Source organism: Oryctolagus cuniculus, chromosome 15 (genome assembly GCF_051225735.1).
Source record: "Oryctolagus cuniculus isolate XC-2025 breed Fujian yellow rabbit chromosome 15, ASM5122573v1, whole genome shotgun sequence".
NCBI lineage: Eukaryota > Metazoa > Chordata > Mammalia > Lagomorpha > Leporidae > Oryctolagus > Oryctolagus cuniculus.
Window position 1 is genome coordinate 2,252,501 of NC_142881.1, and position 19,394 is coordinate 2,271,894.

Consider the following 19,394-nt stretch of genomic DNA (forward strand, 5'->3'; position numbering starts at 1 on the left):
GATTGCACGCAGTTGGTGCAGCTCTGACTTCCGCGGCCCTCGCGTGTCTGGTGGGGAAGAGCGGCCTCGGGACCAAGACAAAGAATAAAAAACGTCTTTTGTATTTACTCGAAACAAATGAATGGTATCAGGTGAAAAATATCTGTCTGTGCTTGTTCAGATTTAAGGCCTACAAATTTGCACCTTATTCCAATTTCCTGCATGCACTGGAGGAAGTGCGAATAGCTTATTCAGAGGCAGATTAATGCAGAAGAGCTGAGGGGACCGTAAATCTACCAGTAGTGACTTGTGCCATCATGTAGGTGTAATGATTATCAAACTGGAATCAGGGCTCCGAGTATCAGCTTAACACGGAGAAAATTTGCTTGATGGGAGAGTATTAAAGGCATGCTATAATATATCCATATACTGTGACTAAATTTTATAGTTCATGAAGCATATTAGTATCACACTATATCCCGGTGCATTCAAAAGGTGATTTCCATTTAGATGCTCATTTTTCATGAAGATAAATATGACATGAATCATAATTTCCCTGAAGTAAATATTACAAATAATAAAATACTCAGGCAAGCAAGTTGAGGAATGACAGTAATGTTTTCCATTTGTATGGTAAGTGGCGAACCTTGTGGCCTATCAGGTAACAAATTGAATGTTTAATCTTTCTCCATGCAGATTGAGGACGGCAAAGTGGCGGGGGTCCCGGCGCACGCGGAGCGTTCTCTGGTGGCTCCCGGGGCCTCGGCTCTCTGCCTTCGGAGGCCGATCGAGGGTAGCAGGGGAGCTTTGTCAAAATAGATCACGAGCATGAAGTTGTAAAATTGCAATTTACAACAAAAAGACTTGGGGGGAATGGGCAAATCTTAGGCGTGCTAAGTGCATGGCAAATATTTAGAGAGGCTTTCGTAAGCAATTTAAATGTTGTTAGGGGAAGTGGCTCCGCATCTCTGGAGCGTCCCTGAGGTGAAGAAGGAAATGCATCCCGTCAGACGGTAAACAGTCTACTCCAGGCGACAGGAGCGCTCTGGCTGCTGGCGGGCAGAGGCCGGGGCCGAGCGGCTCGCCCTGCCGCCTTCCTGGGCTGCCATCTTTGCTGAGGTGGCCTCACGTTTCGGGTCCTCTGGGCTCTGGGGACCCCGGGCGCAGCGCCAGCCCACTTCTCTGGGATCCCAGCGCCGGGCACGGAGCCGGCTCGCTGCCTGGGGTCGCCACGCTCGGGCCCCGGTTACGGGTGCTCACCTGTAAAGGTGCGGCTGTGTGTTCATTTTAAGTTGCAGTGTCTGCCGTACACGATGACACCACGAGCATTTTGATGAAGGATTTTATACATGAAAACATTTTCATTACCTGGTTCGCAGAGAACTCCCCGACTGGGTTGGCCACCTGACCTGCAGCTGTGGCCCCGTGTGGGGCGAGGACTTGGGCATGGCTGCTGCCCCGCGCTGTTTTCTCTGCTGTGGGGCAGCGCGTGGGGCTCTCGACTCTGGGGAGGTGCAGACTCTTCAAGACAGAAACAGGGGCGTCGCAGGGCTTTGCTGGTCTTGGATTTCAGGAGAGCTCTGAGTGGCTGAGTAGCAGTGCAGGGATGGGCCTGGGCTGGCCTCTACAATTTCAGGTGTTTTTTTTTTTTTTTTTTTTTTTTTTCAGGTGCAGCCTAGCTGTGGGTAGAGGAGGCAGGGAATACCCCCACTTCCTACCCCACCCCCACCCCCCACAGGGTATTCCCCAGTTGTTGTCCTCGTCTGCCTGGATTGTAGGTGAGGCTGTCCGGCGAATGAAGGGTCACCGCGGCTTCTCTGGTCACCCCAGTGAAGGGAGGTGTTTGTAAACACACTTGCATTATGCTGTGGTCATTCAGCTCCTGGGATGGGGAGGACAGGGGGCTGCAGAGCCCCCTGCCGGGGAGGCTGTGCTGGACGGGCCAGCCAGAGGGTAAGGATGGGACAGCCCGGCTCCCAGGGGGCAGGCTGTGTCTCAGGTCCCTCTGGGAGGGGAGCTGGGTCCTGACCCATGGGCCACCCATAATGGGAGCTGCCTCGCCAGGTGAAGCCCGCCCGAGAAGCCCTCTAGTGGGGACAGGTGGGACTGCACCCCGTGCCCCCAGCTCTGGTCTTGTCCCCTTGAACCCCAAGCTCAGGATGGACTCTGGCCTCGAGGGAGGGCGGGGGCGCAGGGGGCCTTTCTGTGGGCTCCAAGCACAGCTGCATGAACGGAGGCGAATGCTGCTGTGTCCAGTGCCAGGCTGTGACCGCAAGCAGAAGTGACCACCACGCTGTGTAGAGAACCAGGTGGACCCTGCAGGCTGAGCTGGCCCGGCGTGGTGGGTGCTGGCGTTCTTTCCCCACTTGGACAGAGCAAACCTCCGTCCTGGGGTGCTGGCCGGGGCCCCCCCCCTCTGGCCCGTGCACTGCCATCTTTGTGTTCCTGCGTGCCCTCCACTCAACAATGGGATTTTGATAATTCTCCACCTTTTTTTTTTTGTAGTTGCAGAATCATAAAATATTTTAATTTCAAGGTTAGCAATTTTCTCTTGCATACTTAATTTATAATTAGCTGGTTTATAAACCTGTTCTGCGAATATAATTTTACTGTTGCCAAATGTTCTTCATGAATAATTAAGGACAAATCCCTATTTATCAAATTATTAATATACCTAATAGCCTTGTTTTCATAAACAGTGCATCGGCCCTGGATTTACAGGGAGCCTGTGTTGGGTTCCCACCGCGGCCGGGACCCACTCCCGCGTCCGCACAGAGGGAGGCTTGTGCTGGGTGACGTCACTGCCCAGGCCTTCTTTCCTGCACAAAAGCACAGGTAACAGTAACCGGAGGAGCACAATGGCCATTCACCACGGCCCGCGGCCTGGGGAACAATGTTGCTGTTTGTTTCGGTGGCTCCCAGAGCACTGGAGGAGGAAACCTAACAGATGAAACCTCCCTTTCCGCCTTCGAAGATCCCTGTAAATCCCGCCCCGGCCGGCGGGGCACCTCCTCCAGGGCCCCACTGCAACTCTCAGCCGCGGGTTTGGCCGCCGGGAGCCTCCCGTCAGCGGGCCCAGGCCACGTGAGGCTCGGAACCCAAGGGTGGAGGGAGCACCCGGGCGGAGGACAAGGCCGCCTCCACGCCTCCGTCCCCGCTCTCATGCTCCCTGGGAGTCCACGCCGCCCCCCAACCCGAAGAGGAGGTCCCCGCTCACGCCGTGGGTAGCTTGACCGACGGGAATAACAAGCAGACTGCGATGCTAACGCGGAAGCACTCGTGGAAAACCGAACTCGGGGGTGCCTCGGACGAGAGCTTCCGGGGCCTGGGCGCGAGGCTTCCCCGCGGCTGACTTAGGAGTGGTCCTGGGCGGGCGGGGCCTGCCCGTCACGCGTGTGTGCACATGTGTGTGCGCTCGCGACTGCGCCGGGCTGCAGTCCACACCCTGGGCGGAGGCGGGGCCGGCGCCTCTCTTCCCGGGGCTGGCATGGATGAGCCCCCTTGCCATGTGTGTGATTCATTCCAGAGCAGTTTTAGTCCTCATAAAATATTCATTTTGGTTGTGCAGGGCCCTGTAATTGCCATCCCTCACCCTGAATTATTTATACCTCGCACAGACTGACAAAGCTTTGCCACGCGGCCCTAGATGAATCAGAAACACGGATCTTTGCTGCCAACAGCATTATAGTTTCACAAAATATGGCAGCGACGTCATCGCGGGCTGCCTCATCTCTAAACCCAGCCTTTCTTGATTTGACATTTTCTTTGCTCCGCATCGTCTCCGGCAGGCGGGAAAGGTTGCCTCTCGGCTCCAGGCAGCACCTTGCTCGCTGGCGCTGGAGCGGCTGTGCTTGGGAGAACTTAATGCATCTTTATTGCCCTCACTTTCTGACGCTCGGTGAGAAGACAGCGCCCGGGCTCACTTTAGGGCCATATATTATACATTAGCGGTAAAGTGATGCAAATAGTCCTGAATACTCTTCAAACACATAGAGGAGATCAAGCCGCTTGTCACAGAAACGGAAAATACAAGCTGACGTGCCAAGTGGGGCCCCGTGGCCCGCTCCCCCGCCGGGGGCCGAGGCAGGCCGGGGCCGAGGGTCCCAGGTGGGGCCGGCGCCTTGTATGGGCTTCTTTGTGGGCCCGGGGAGCCGTGCGCTCCCCTCTCGGCATCCTAAATGCGTCCATTCAGCGCCTGTGCTCGCCCCGCGTCTCCATGCTGCAGCCAGGCCCTGGCTGGCATTTCCTTGTGTTTCTGCATTCCGGCGTCCGGCCAGACTCCTCCTTCCCAGGGCGCTCCCGTGCCCGCACGCGGGGGGCCCGGTGCCCCTGTGTCCCGCTGGCTCTCACCCTGCTCCCCTGCGCCCCAGCCGGCAGGACGGGGACGGAGGGGCTGTGGGACGCATGTGCTGGCCTGCACCGGGGCTGCTGGGGTGACGCCCTCAGCTCTCCCCATGGCCCCGCTAGACCCAGAGGGGGACCCCGCCGGCTCCGAGCACCTGCAGAGGCTCCCGTGCAAAACCCCACGCACCCCCCGGGTTGCAGGACAGAGAATCTGTGAAATATTCCAGCACGGAGCTGCGTGCTGGCTCCACTGTGATTTTTAACACCTTGGTCCCTCCCCGAGCCACAGAGAGGGATTAATTTATGGCTCCTGGCTCATCAACAAAGGGAGGTGAGGAGAGAGGGCTTGGTGCCGTTCCGAGTAATGGATGACCTGTACACACATATCTCTTGTATATGTTGACACGCAGGGGTAATGAAGTTAAGACTTTGCACACATGTGCCCCCTCATTAAGCTGCATTACCTGCATTAAAACTAATAATTGCCACTCAGAGCTGTGCTCCCATTAATCATTTATAATGTTTTAATAAGTTTTTAATCAGGACCTAAAAGGCAAGAGAGCTGGCACAGGCAGGTTGGACACTGGTGTCCCCCGTGCGTGCACAGGCTTGATTTAAAATGTGATATTTTTTATTAATAATTCAGTCTGTGAGGATGATAGTTCTTAATTAAGCAAGTGAGCGTGGATTGGGGGGGAGGGTGCAGGGAGGCAGGAAGAGAGGAACAAGATCCTCCCTACTCGGAGATGAGAAAAAAAAAAAAAACACAAACAAAAAGAATCGGAACACAGCGACCGGACCTGGCGTTTGTTCTGAGATTGAGCTCGGCAGCCGGCAGAAACGAGCGTGGCCGGGGGCGTGCGCCCCTTCCCTTCGGTCCCTAACAAGGCACGCACGGGCGGTGGGAGAGGTGTGAGACCCGAAGTTGGGATAAGCACAGACACTTAATCTCCGCACAACCTGTGAATGTCTCCCCGGAGCTGGCAGCGAGTCGGGGGTGCATCTGATGTGAGCCAAGCGATGCTGGCATTTTTCTTAAATAAGGAGCTTCGTGATCAGAGCTGGCAAATAGAGCGCTGTCCAGAGGGAGCGGGGAAGCTGTTTTAATGAGGCCGCAGCGAAAGACAAAATACAGACTGATTGACAGGGCGAGTGATGTGCCGGGGAAGTAATGTCAGTGCCGCGTTGCCCATTAGAAATGGAGGAACAGGTAGAGAGGCGGAAGAAAGATCGGCACTTGAAACGGGAGCCCTGGTGTAAATACAGCGCACCTCACGTTCCCTGTGTGTTGTGCAGTTGACTTCTTTTAAACAGATAACCTTATCAAAACTATCATGAAATAGCAGCAGCAGTTCCAGAAAATACTAACTAGAATGCTTGACAGCCAGGCGGGCAGGGAAACCGACACAGCGTGGAACTCTGGGATGCATTCGCTTCACGAGTGTCGGCCTGGGCTTTACTTATCTGAGCGCATTAAAAAAACCACCCGGAAAAGTTGAGCTGGAGTCATACAAATTTCTCCTAACGGGATCTGTTGTGGAGGTGGATATTGAGCTGGCCAGCAAAGCCATTAAATCCCATCAGATCTCTTTGGCATCATTTTAATGAGAATCATCGCCCGAGAACAAGATCATGGTATCTATAAGTGCCTCTTGACAGCCGCTGCTGAAATTGTGATGAAAAGGAAAACCATTATAGCAAGAAATTTAGAGATAAGGTTCTTTGGAGGGACGGCGGTGGGGCCGAGCATGGCTCCGGACCGGGAAGGGTTAATTTTCTAAACCTAATAATGTTCGATAGTGAGGTATTTGTCAGGAGATAAAGAAGTGATAGAATCTGGGAAGTGGGTCCCTTGGCGATTGTAGTACAAATATTGTTAATGCGGTGTGGTTACCACGGCGAGGGGAAGTAAAATAGCTCCAGTCCACCAGAGACGGGGCCGCTGTTCGGAGCAAGGCTCCCCACACAAAGGCCAGTCGTCGTTGAACTGCAAGTCAAGCCGTGGATGTTTCCAGATCCGTGCACGCCCGCAGTCACACGTGGGCTCCCTCCCGACCTCCAGCCGGGGCCCAGCACACCTGGCCGCAGCTGTCAGAGGCCCCGTCCGTGATGACGCCACCAGAGGCCCACGGCTTGAAATGTAAGAGAATGGAGTGAGTCTGGTGTTAAAGCAATTTGTCATGGCGTACTTGAAGAATAAATCAGACTAATGGAGCAGAATTTTGCCTCCCGTATGGCATCCGAGAACGTGAGCCCGGCAGTCGCTAATGGCAGGAGGGAGAGAGGGAGAGAGAGGCCCGACATTAAGACCCTCGCATTTTGGAAATCCAATACGTATTGACCTGTGTGTATCTTGGTGCACAGATCTGATGTCAGCAGAGTGTAGTCTTGTGTGGGAACTGCTCATTACAGGGCTTCGAGGGAAGCGCATTGTCTCCGAGACGCCCGGCCCGATCGCCTGGAATTGCTCGGGAATCAATACTGATGACCAGGCGCACGCACACCGCAGCTGTGGCCACTGCTTTCAGGGGCGGCCCGGTAATTAGCAGGGCCTCGAGGAAAAGCACTCCACGGCCACTCTCTTACCAGGCGGGGAGAAGTCTCTCCAAGACGCTGTCTTTGCATCTGAGTCTCAACGGCTTGGCTTCAGGGCCACTGGGGGCTCGCGCACTCCTCGGGTGTCCTGGTCGGGTCCTTTCTTGGTTTGGGGAAGTGGCATCGACAGATGTGAGGAGCACCCCTGGGTGGTGTTGGGGACCCTGGCGAGGGTGTGCGCCGTCACCATCACCCCCATCTGGTTCCAGTAGTGCTCTTCACCCCGGGGGGGGGGAGCCCATATCCCCCCACCCCGCCCCCCAGGCCCGGGTAGCCCCCACTGATTGGCATCTTCTGAAGCTGTGTTTTCGGTACCTAGGCGGTTAGTGTTCAGACCGGGACAGCTGGAAACAGGTGGGGGCTTGGTTTGGACTCCCCAGGAGCTGCCCCCCCATGCTGTCATCACCCCGTGATTTACATGAGGATGCCTTGGGCATGCTGATGGGTGGCATGGGTGCCGCCTCACTGCTTCTTACCTGCCCTGCCTGCAGACTGAGGAGGGAGCCCCCGCCCACCCCGGTGAGGGTCCCCGGTGTTTCTCCCCCTGCGCCTGGATTTCCCACATCAGCCGGAAGAGAAGGCCCTGTGTGCTCTCAGCTGGGCCGGCAGGGGGTCTGCTGGAAGGCCGAGCCCCTTGCTTGGGGGATGGCCGCACTGCCACACCGCTGGGTCCCACGGAGCCACGCCTCCCAGCATGGCCCAGATTTTGAGCCCCGGCCAAACCCAGCCGTGGAACGGTGCAAAACTTTACAACGAAAACAAGCAAGCAAGCGATTCCAGCCACTTGCAAAAGGCGAGCGGTGAGCTGGTTCCTCTGCGGAATCAGCAGGGTGCGCCCGCGAAGCTGGCTGCCTGTCTGGGGAGTCGTCCCTCGCTCTGACCAGAGGGAGAGAAATCATTATTGCATGATTAGTGACTTCACTTAGGTAACAACAGCAGCGGCAGGCGAGGCGGCGGGGCTGCGCTGTATTAATTACCCCACACTTGCTGGCAGGATAATTTTATCAGTGATTTGGCCGCTCCTAAGTTGTGGCTCTTGATGAAAGTGGCGAAATTCCTCGATGCCTGGAGACAGGCGGGAAGGGTGTCAGGTGAAACGCATCCCATCAGCTTTTCTCTGACAAACCAGATTCATTCCTTATGTAATTGATAACGGCCTTGGCCAATTATTTCACACATTACAATACACAGAGGCCCCCTTCACAGGTTTTGCAGGGCTGTAATTAGCTATGCTAATATCCCCTTTATTGGCCCTAATATTGCTCACCACCTTTTGCCATCCCGGAGCTCACGGGAGCCCCATGGCCTGTCAGGACCGCTGATTATTGAGAAGGATAGCTTTAATCAAACATAATTGCAGTTAATTTTTCTCTGCTGCTCTCTGCTGCCAGCGTCTAATACCACGGACTCCTTGATATTCCATTAAATTACAATTAAACAGCCTCCTTTGTTTCTGATTGTCCTGAGCAACACCGCAAAGTTCTACAGCCGTGGAAGGCAGGGCTGTGTGGTCCTAATTGCTTGCTGGCTCGCAGAGGGCCAATTTATACAATACCCATGTAGAATTTAAACAGTCCATAATGTAATGGATATTACACAGGAGCCTAACACTACAATTAAAATGATTTTCATCAGATAGAGAAGCTCTGGTTAATCAGCTTCATAAAAGTAAATATAAATGAACTAATTCATAGCTTAAACACACAGAAGTGGAGAGAGTTGGAGATTAGTCACTGAGGTGAGGGCTTGCCCCAGACTGGGCTCCCGTGGACATGGTCAGGCCCGCCGTCCGCTTGGGCCCCGTGTAAAGGGTGCCCCTTCCGCCCCGACTGGTGCGAGCCTGGGCTGACGGGACCATGACCTAGAAGGCACCGAGCCCAAGCTTGTAACTTGCTGGGGCGTGGTGTGGCGGGGCGGGGGTGGGGCGGCGCGCAGCTCAGGTGGGAGCCCTGGCAAGAACCCTCTGGGTGGGCGTCCTCCCATCACCCCCAGCCCCGCGTGTCCGACTGCGCCACTGGCCGCCTTCACGGGGCCCTCAGGAGTCGGGAGCCCCTGCACCGTGTCCTGTCCCGAGAGGCACACCTGTCCCACGTCTGCTGGCTCCCGAGAACTTCCCAGGACTCTACAGGCTGTGTCCGCGTGGAGTCTGCCCGGGCAGCCGTGCCTGATGGTAGCAGTGTGTCTTTTGCCGCTGTCTTCCCGTCGCCTGGGAGAAACAAGTAAATAAAGCCCATATTTCAAGCGTGATTTACTCCGGTACCTACTGTGGAAGCTGATGACTCTTCAGGGAAATAAAGCCGGGGTCAGGGAATTAGTGCGCATAATGGTCATTTTGATGACGGCCCGACAGATGCACGGGGCAGCACACTGTACACAATTAGGCATAATGTACTAACGACAGGTTAGACTTTTTATCGCCGCCTCGCCATCGAGCAGCAAAGCTGTGTTTAGCTGGTAATAAAGAGTTTACCGGCGCCAAAGCCAAAGATTTTCTGACACAGGAGAGATTTTTCCTTTCATAACGAGAGAATTCAATCCTTTGTGCACCAGGACTCTGCAGGTGAGGTGTGCAAAGTGGTTGTCAGGTATTAGGGAAAAGCCAATTAAAGGCTAATTGAGTCAGGGATGAGCACCAACATCGGCTTCGCACGTGCCGCTGGGAGCTGCTCCACGCCCGGCACTTCCTGGTTGGAGCAGGCGTGCGCTGCGTGCGTGGTCACGCGCCGTGTCGGCAGTCACGCGCTGGCTGTGCCGTTCGCCTCCTGCAGGCTGCACTGGATCCCTGCGTCAGAGGCGACCAGCGCCCGCGCGCCCGCCGAGCGGCTTCCCCTCCGCACGCCCTGCCCTGCCGCGGCTTCCGCTCCGGCTGTCCCAGCTCCCTGGCTGCCACTTCCTCTCGGTCCGTCCCTGCGGAGGTCCCCGCCGGCTGGGCGAGGGTCAGCGGGGGACCCCTCTGGCTGTGGGTGTGGGGTCGGGCCCTGAGTGCTCTCAGAGGGACCTGTGTCGAGGTGTGGGCACCACAGGTCTTCTCCAAGGGCCCCGCGGCCTTCTGGACGCCTGAGTAGAAGCAGGGACTGTGTGTTGCCACATCTAAAATCAGAAGTGCAGCGTGTGCATGTGTGTGCACACTCATCAGGCATGCCCATGTGTGTGAGTGTGCCTGTGTGCATGCATGTGCATCTGTGTGTCCACATGCATATGGTGTACATGCATATGTGTGTGTTATATGTGAGTCTGTGTATGTGTGTTGTATATACAGCCATGTGTATGTATGTATGTGTCCATGTATGTATATGTGATATGTGCATCTGTATTTGTGTAATGTGTTGTATGTGTGCCATTTGTGTTGCATGTGTATATGTGTATGTGGTGTGTATATGCATGTTTCTCTCTGTATATGTGTTGTATGGGTGTGGATTGTGCATGCGTTCATGTGTGTATGTTGCACATGTATGTTGTATATATGTGAACATGTCTATTGTATATGTGTTGTGCATGTGTGCTATGTGCTATATGTGTATGACCATGTGCATATGCCCATGTTGTATGTGTACATGTATGTTGGGCATATGCTGTATGCATGTGCTCACATGTGGCCATGTGTTATATGTGTGTTGTGCATATTGATGTGTATGTATTTTGCGTATGTATGCATGTGTTGTGTGTATATGTGTATGTATTTATATTGTATGCATATGTGTTATGTGTTGTATGAGTATGTATGTCTGTTGTATGTGTATGTGTAATGTGTTGTATGCACATGGGCACATATATGTTGTATGTATATGTGCATGTTTGGGTATGCATGTGTTGTAGGCATGTCTATCTGTGTATGTGTGCTGTGTGGGTATGTTGCACGTGTGCATACATGGTGCACATGTGTGCTGTATGTATACCTGTGCCTGCTGCAGAGTGGACCCCTCAGATGCTCAAGTGTGTACCGGGGCCTGGCAGGGTTCTGAGCCGACGGCGGTGCCCGCAGGCCCAGCTCGCCGGCACAGAGGCCGTCCTCAGCCCTGTGTGCTCTCCAGGAGGTGGAAGGGTGAACTGGAGAGAGATGTTGGGGTCTGACGGACCCTCCGTGGCCGTCCCGGGAGGGCTGTGCGGACGCCGCGTGCAGTGCACTTGCAGAGGAGCGGCTGCGGGCGCTGATGCGGGCGTAATTGCGCTGCGTGGCTGCCCCTGGTGTGCGGGCCTAATTGCCTGACAGGGCGATAACTTTGTGGCGCCCTCACCTTGTTAGGCCCTTCCTGATGCAGTTCGAGTGCAGGCGGCCGCAGGTGTGCCTCATTTACCTCGCCGCGGAACGTGTGGGGTTTAATTGCATGGTGGCTGTTAGGAAAAATCGGTGGGTGGAATAGCAAGAGCTTTCCCGGAGCTGACGGCAGATGGTGGGAAGAGTGCGGTGAGCTGAGCGCGCAGGTGAGGCGGCTCATCAGAGATGCAAATTCTGCCTGGAAAGAGTGAGGCCACGGCGGGTAAGGAGCTGTAATTACGTGGCCACTGCTCTCCTACCCCAGCAACTGGGTGTTCGCTGCCAGGGTGGGCGGGGAATGCCGTCAGAGCGGCAGACCCTCCTCCTGTCTACTGGGTTTTGTGACCGCCAGCCGGGAGCCTTGGGCATAAGACTGCGTTCAGGGAAACCACGTGAAAAGCCACAAAGAATTCGCAATCACCAAGTGCGACAGTCGGTCTTGTGGGCTCCGGACAGTGGCTGTGTTGGCCTGGAGACCCCGCCTCCAGCTCATGGTGGGTGTGGCCTTGCGTGTGCAGGTGGAGGTGGGGCAGGGCCCAGGTGGCCTGGTTCTTCTGGTGGGTGGTGTCCAGCCAGGCTGCCCAGGGCCCAGCGGACCCAACTGCAGCAGCCCCTCTGCATTGGTCACTGAGCCGGCAGCGCGAGGCTGCTTCCCTCCCAGGGCACGGCCTGGCCCTGCGCTCCAGGGTGGGGCAGTGGCTGCTGACCACGCCGAGCTGTTGATTGGTCCCTTCAAAGCACAGATATTAGTGTAGCCCTTAAAGCAATACCCCCAAATCCTTTCTCTTCTCAAGAGTGGTAGTCTAGTGTCACTGAAATCTGTCTTTAAGAGTGTGTTTGCTCAGGGAGTGGGGGTTGCCAGATAAAATACAGCTGAAGGCTCTGTCGCAGATAAACACCATTTTCTTTTTTTAGTGTAGGTATGCTTAGGGACATGCCTCTACTGAAAAATCACTTGTTGCTTATGCAAACTGCCAGTTTAACTAGGCAGTCTGTGTTTTCATTGGCCGAAGTTGGCAGTCCATCTGGGGTGGACCCTTCCCCAGTGGTTATTGGTCAGTCACGCCAGGATTCAGGCACCGAACGGCCAATCTGGAAGTCACAGTTCTTCCCCCTGAAGCTGGGCAGTTAGATGTGAGTCCCTGCTCCTCAGGGCGGGGAGCTTTCTCGCAGGCCCCTGGGCCAGGACACGCACCCTCCGTCCTCTCTCAGCACCGCCCCCTGCAGGGCACTTGCAGAGCTGAGCTCCCGCCATGTCACAGTCCAAAGTGTCGTCGTGAAAGGTTTGTGTCTCGTGTCTGGTAACCCTAACGGATGTGCATTCTCTCTTGTGTTTTTGTAGATTCTTTCTAAAGTTTTTCCTCAAGTGCAATCAGAACTGTCTGAAGAATGCAGGCAACCCTCGAGACATGCGGAGATTCCAGGTACACAGCTCCCTAGACACGGACGCGGTGGGGCGGCCCCGGCGCCTACGTGCCACTCGGAGCCTTTGCCGTTACTCAGAGTAACCTCTAGTTCTCCAAGGGCTCGGGGGCAAAACGGAGTCGGTTCGTTGAGAAAAGATGAAAATAAAATGCTTTGCAAACTGCCCTGGTGTCTTCAGTGTGCCAGACGTCCGGAGGCCAGGCATGGCCACGGCAGACTGCTGAGTCCTGGAGGCCGTCGAGCTGAGCTCTTCCCCCTGGGGCCGGTCCACTGGTCGATCTTCAGTGCAGAGAGAACCTTTTTTTTTTTTTTTAAAGATTTATTTATTTGAAAGAGTTACACACAGAAGGAGAGGCAGAGAGAGAGAGACAGAGAGGTCTTCCATCTGCTGGGTCACTCCCCAGTTGGCTGCAATGGCAGGAGCTGCGCTGATCTGAAGCCAGGAGCCAGGAGCTTCTTCCAGGTCTCCCATGTGGGTGCAGGGGCCCAAGGACTTGAGCCATCTACTGCTTTCCCAGGCCGTAGCAGAGAGCTGGATCAGAAGTGAAGCAGCCGGGTCTCGAACTGGCGCCCATATGGGATGCTGGCACTGCAGGTGGCAGCCTTACCTGCTATGCCACAGCGCTGGCCCCCGCAGGGAGAAGCTTAAGGCAACCTTGGTGTCCTCCAGGTCCAGGGCCTCCTGGTGGCCTCAGCACAAACGTTTGCAAGTTCCCGAACATCTCCCCCGCCTCAGCGTCCTTCCTCTGAGGCTCGGGTGTTCTCACGTCCGTGAGTCCGTGCCTGGCTGCTGGTCCGTTCCCGGACCCAGACTAACTCCTGCCTCTGCTTGGCTTCAGGGGGTTCCGTCCGAGGGGGTGGGCTCGGGGATCAATGATGAGAGGAGTTGTCTTTTCCTCACCTTTGTGAATGATTAGGAACCCTGCACACGGGATGTGTGCAGGACTTTGCTGGCTTTCTGAGTGTGCAAATGCAGCCCTCCACCGAAACCTGGGGATGCCCGAGTCTCTCGTGCAGGGTGTGCAGTGTTTGCAGTAGCCTGCACATGTGCTGTACGCTTCAGTTCCTCTCTGGGTGACTCTCTGGGTGACTCCCTGGACCTAACTGGATGCAGGGGCTGTGAACAGGGCCGAGCTGTGTTGTTTGGGGAATAACGACATAGGCAGAGCCTGTGCGCGTTCAGACAGCATTTCTTCCTTCAAAGATTTCTGATCTGCAGTGGTCGAATGGCAAGGGTGGAGCTGGGGATTCAGTCAGGCTGGACTCTGGGCTGGGACATAAACCCGACGCTGGTGCCCACCAACCAGAGAAAACCTGCGTGGCTGGTGGGTCGCAGGAACTACCTGGTGATTTTTGTTTGGGATTCACACTACATTTCCACCCAAATAGCTCAAAGTGCTTTCCCGAGATTTAACCCACGCTCCAGTCCTTTAGAGAGACATGAGTGACATCTGCCTCTGGGCCCAGCCAGCCAATCAGAAGGCAGGCCGTCGGGGCTCGCCCACTCGTGCTGTGCAGCTAGGGTGGTGTTCCTCGCCAACAGCTGGGCCTGCTTCCATTTTTCATGCGCGAGGCTTCCCGGGGCACGGGGGATATTGATCCATCGCAGCATAGCGGATGTCACATGGGGCTGAGTGGCCGCAGCCTCTTTGTCTCACCGGTGACCGAATGTGCAGCATCCATCACAGGTGATCCCACGGGTGGTCACGGAGTCCACAGTTGCCAGGAGGACTTCCCTGGTCTCTTGAGCCAATGCCCCTGCCCCTCGGAAGGTTTAACTGGACTTAGGAGGGTGTCAGGGAGCACACGGTGTTTTCCATGGTCTCCCGGCCTCCGTGCCTTGCCGGGGGGTGCACTGCAGGCCGGCCCAGGCGAGAAGCACACCCGGTGCGTCTGCTTCCTCTGCCGAGCCGCGCTGTGCTCCCCTGGCGGCTGACCTATATATAGACGACAGAGCAAAGGCAGTGTCTTTGTTTGTATTTTTACCTTGTCGTGTCTCTTCAACATATCCTGGTCTAGGAACTTAAAAAGGGTCCAGTCTGTGCGTCTGCGTCAGGCTTGAGTGATGTGTCCAGAGGGTTCCTTCGGTCCCCAGGGTGGGAGGGCACCCAGGTGGACAGAGCAGTCTCTGGATCCTCCAGTGGGCCCATGAGTGGTGCCACCGCCACCTCCACCTCGCACCGGGCTTCCCAGCACAGGGCTTGGCTAGCGGCAGTCAGAAAAGGGGGTGCCAACCCCAGGACTGGTGCTGCCGCTCTGCCAGGGTTCAGAGGGGCCTGGGTGCTGCTGAGGCCCCGCGTGGAGGCAGTGCCCGTGGGGGAGGCGAGGGGGCCGCCCCTGAGAGCTCTGGGAGCCCCCTGCCCTTGTGGAGCCTGGGATTAAAGCCGAGAATCAGTTGTTCACTGTGTCCGTTTACAAGCTTCCTTCAAAGAGTTCGTTTATTTTTGGTGCAAAAATTCTGAAATCTGTGCATGGGAGGGGTCCTCGAGAAGTTCATGGAAAATGCGTGTTATGAAAAAGCTGTGCAGAGGCTTCCAAGATTTTTTTTGCACCAATAACCCATTTATTTTCACTTTCTATGAACTTTTTGGAGTCCCCTTGTATAAATATGTAGCTTAGGTTTCTGGTTTTAAAGTTTTTAAAAAATACTTACTTGAAATGCAGAGTCAGAGACACAGAGAGAGGGAGAGAGAAAGATCTTCCATCCACTGGTTCACTCTCCAAATGGCTGTAACAGCTGGAACTGGGGTGGTCCAGAGCCAGGAGCTTCTTCCAGGTCTCCCATGTGGATGCAGGGCCCCGAGCACTTGGGCCATCTGCTGCTTTTCCAGGCGCGTTAGCAGGGAGCTGGATGGGAAGTGGAGCAGCTGGGACTGGAACCAGTGCCCCTGTGGGATGCTGGCACTGCAGGCCACAGTTTAACCCACTGCACCATAGTGCTGACCACTTTACCTTCTCTTTGAAACCCTTAAAAATACCACATAGATCTATATTTATCATGCATCACTTTTACTCTGTTTTATTAGTTAAGTTGTTCTTCTGTGGGTAGGTCCTGTTTTTCTTGGAGCACCTCTGCAGACAGTGGAGGGTGCAGACAGTGGACTGGTCCCCGCTGGCCACCCCTGTGTGGGTGCATCTGTTGCTCTCTGATGAGCTCACACTCACCAAGGCCCACTACAGCCTTGGCTCTGATTCCTTTGGATGGTCCCCTGCTGGCGGAGTGCCTGTCTCGTTGCCCCTCTCTGGCTGCACAGGCTCTGTGGGTGGCTCTGACCTGCAGACCCGGCTGAGTACCCGAGGCTGCACGCTCAGGCCCACGGCCCAGGGATCCTGTCAGGACCCAGATGCAGCGCGGGCTCAGGTCCTTGTGGCCACAGCGCCTGTGGAGGTAGTGCCCGCGCGGCCCCAGCTCTGTGAGGAGAAATCTCAAGGCAGGGTCTGGTTTGCTGGCTGCTTGTCTCCAGCTTACCCAGGCAGGTGCACGGGGTCCCCAGGGTGGTCCCCGGGCAGCGTGTCCCTTTCTTTGCTCTCTTCTGGGGCAGCTGAGGTGTCAGAAGGCCCCAGGGCCGTCCTCTGAGCCTTTCTGTCCTGCAAGGTGGGCTCTGCCTGGGCAGCCAGGGCTCTTGCCGGGCTTTCGCTGGCTGAGAAGCTGTCCACTCTTTGGATTCCACTCGGTCTTTTTACGTACAGAAGCGCTCAGGGCCAGGCGTTCGATGTAACTGTAAGATTGACCTAGGGGTCGTCTGGCGAGAAGATGGGGGCTCGAGGACCAGTCCGATGGACGAAGGTTTGTTGGGCAGCTCTGTGCGGGAGCCCGGTCTTGAGTGAACTCATTCAAATTAGATAAACTCTCTGATCAGTACGTGGACAGATCCATCAACACAGCGGTTCACAGCGAGTGGCCAGAGGGCCGTGTCCGGAGCCCGTGGCTAGGATGCGTCTCTGGATTGAGTCACTGTTGGCATCGTAGGAGAGTGAGCGCCAGGTTTTCAGGCAAGCAGTCTCCATTCAAAACACAGCGAAACACCCCAACCCCTAGGCACCAAGATGGCCGTGGGCGTGGGCGCGGGCGGTGCCGGGGCCCCAGGAGCGAGCTGGGCGTCGGACGCGGTTTCCCCGAGCCTGCTGGCGGCCGCACTGTTCTCCGGCTCTGTTTAAAATCCGCTTCGTCTCCGCAGGTGGTTGTCTCGACAACAGTCAACGTGGACGGCCACGTGCTGGCCGTGTCCGACAACATGTTTGTGCACAACAACTCCAAGCACGGCCGGCGGGCCCGCCGCCTGGACCCGTCAGAAGGTACGGCCCCTTCTTATCTGGACAATGGTAGGCACATGTTACATGTCCTTTTATTTGCAATGCTTCTTTTTCTTTGCTCCATCCTTTATGTTGGCTCATGGGGAGTGACCCCGTCTTGGCCATGAGGGCCCGGGGCGGGGCAGGCTGGGGTGGGCAGTTCCCTTTGGTGGTGGGGGTGGGGGCAGACGGGCCTCCCAGCCACTCTCCCTCCTCCCGCTGGGTTGAGAAGCCCAGCTCTTGCGTTCTCGTCACCTGCCATAGCCTTCACATCATGGGTTTGTTTCTAAGCTTTTCTTGCGATTTTGGTTTATTTGGCTTTATTTTGCCCGGTGGGAAGGCCCCATCCAGAGGCGCATCCCCCGAACACCCCGCGCACATTTCCATGGGTGATGACGGCCAGAAGGCGGCTGTGAGGATGGGTTCCTGTCCCCGGAGCGTGTGTGCGCATGTGTGCGGGGAGAGTGGGGGCAGGGCGGTGGGATGAGCACAGGAACAGCATAAGTGTTCCTTTAACTCAGCGCTTCTAGGGGATTGACTCCTTGCTTTGCTTGTTACGAGCGGAATTTCTGGTCGAGTGGCAGGCAGGGAGTCGGGAGCACTCAGGGCAGCCGTGTGCCAGGCGTCCCACGTGCTGCTGCGCTGTGCCCGGCACTCCACACACCCCCAGTGCTGTGCCCCGCACTCGGCACTCCACACACCCCCAGTGCTGTGCCCCGCACTCCACACACCCCCAGTGCTGCTTCCGCCCTGCACTCCACACACCCCCAGTGCTGTGCCCGGCACTCCACACAGCCCCAGTGCTGTGCCCGGCACTCCATACACCCCCAGTGCTGTGCCCGGCACTCCACACACCCCCAGTGCTGTGCCCCGCACTCCACACACCCCCAGTGCTGTGCCCCGCACTCCACACACCCCCAGAGCTGTGCCCCGCACCCCACACTCCACACACCCCCAGTGCTGCCCCGCACCCCGCACTCCACACACCCCCTGTAAAGTGGATGCGTTTCCTGGATCAAACAAGTCCTAATGAGCACGAGGCTCTGGCCAGTGCGACTTGTTGAGACAGCGTTGTGAGTTTTTTTTTTTTTTTAAGTAAATCGCAAAGCCCGTGGTGCGGTTCTGTCCGTGAGAGCTCTCCAGAGCCGCACGCCGGGCAGGGGGACGCACACGCGGGCAAACGCGCGGCGCCCGGCGGACGCTCGCAGTGAAATACGACCCAGACAGAACGCTGGGAGACGGTTATGAATCTGCTGTAGTGCACAAAAATAAACTAATTTGTTTTTCTACATTAATGATGGAGGTATAAGAGAACAAAAATATAATAATTACAGGTCGCTTTGAGCACCAGTCATTAGCCTCCGTGACGTATTGTTTATCTCCTCCCCGTGCGCTGGAGGTAGGTGTGTGTTTGCCTAGCAACCATCACTAATGAGGTCCACAATTAAGCAGGTTGAATCCCGGGCCTCAGTCCGTGCCTCCCCAGAGAGCCGAGCTCGGGAGGCGATAGGTTCAAGGAGGCCTCCCCAGCCCTCTGGTGCAGGGCTGGAGTCTGGGTCCAAAATCCACCTCCTCTAATGAGCTGTTATGATCTGAGCAAAGTACAAGTATTTATTTTTGTAAGTAGCATGAGAAGCATTTGACTGTAAGCAGAAAATGTGGCATTTAGAGAAATAAAGGCCACGAGCGAGTACCTTGGAGATAAATCCCGGCTCATCAAGAGCTGTTTACAGAAGTGGTCTTGCTCAGGGCTTTTCTTTCTTTTTTTTTATGTTTGTTTCTCAATATTTTGCCCACGTTTATGCTGTCACTTTCTTGCAAGAGAGTGAGGTGCTTGGTCCCATCCTGCATGCTGGCCGGTCACCTAAGCCTGCAGGTCTCTGGATCTCCCAGGGAGAGGCCTTCTTCCTGCACTTAGCGCCCGGTTCTCTAATGCCCTGCGCAACGTGGCGGGGCTCTCCTGTGTGCTTCGTCACTTCCTGTGTGCAGCGTCTGCCCTCAGGAAGTTCATCCCGAGGTCTGGCCAGGTCCTTCCCAAGGCGGCTTCGCACCTTGTGCCCGGTCAGGGTGCACCGTGGGGTGGGGAGCTGGCTCTGCATCGCTCGGTCGCACATTCTTGAGGGAAAACGCGCCCCCATAACCACAGCTCCGGGCCTCTGTGCAGCCTCCGCCGGCTCACACCTCATTATCCAATCATCTAATATTCACCAGCAGTGTGTACACACTCGCTGATGGTTTCCAAGTAAACTAATTCCCCCTGCTGCTGCCGTGGATGCCTGCCACGGCGTCCTTTGAGCTCACAAAAAGAAGGCAGATTATTTACAGTATTGAACACAAGTGCGGGAAAACAACCATTCCACCTTCCAGCACAACACAGGAGGACCCGGCCTTTCATTTTTTCCTTGTCACTTGTCCCTTTCGTGAACGGCTCCAACCCTGTTTAAACCTTGGAGCGCCCTGCCCGGCACCCGGCCTGCAGCACAGAAGCGATTTGCATGCCAAG

The 19,394-nt window shown here is 55.8% G+C and overlaps 1 protein-coding gene across 14 annotated transcripts in view; it reads left to right on the top strand.

The window, feature by feature from the left end:
• Window positions 1–19,394, top strand: part of EBF3 (EBF transcription factor 3) — a 124,179-nt gene that overhangs the window by 68,938 nt on the left and 35,847 nt on the right. For 9 of the 14 annotated variants that reach the window (XM_051836653.3, XM_051836656.3, XM_051836654.3 and 6 more), the window contains 2 exons: window positions 12,516–12,597; window positions 16,777–16,921. In XM_051836653.3, the coding sequence (XP_051692613.1) occupies window positions 12,516–12,597; window positions 16,777–16,921 (227 nt within the window). The remainder of the gene's footprint in view (window positions 1–12,515; window positions 12,598–16,776; window positions 16,922–19,394) is intronic. The other 5 variants (XR_016221408.1, XM_051836655.3, XM_051836663.3 and 2 more) reach the window with 1 other exon arrangement.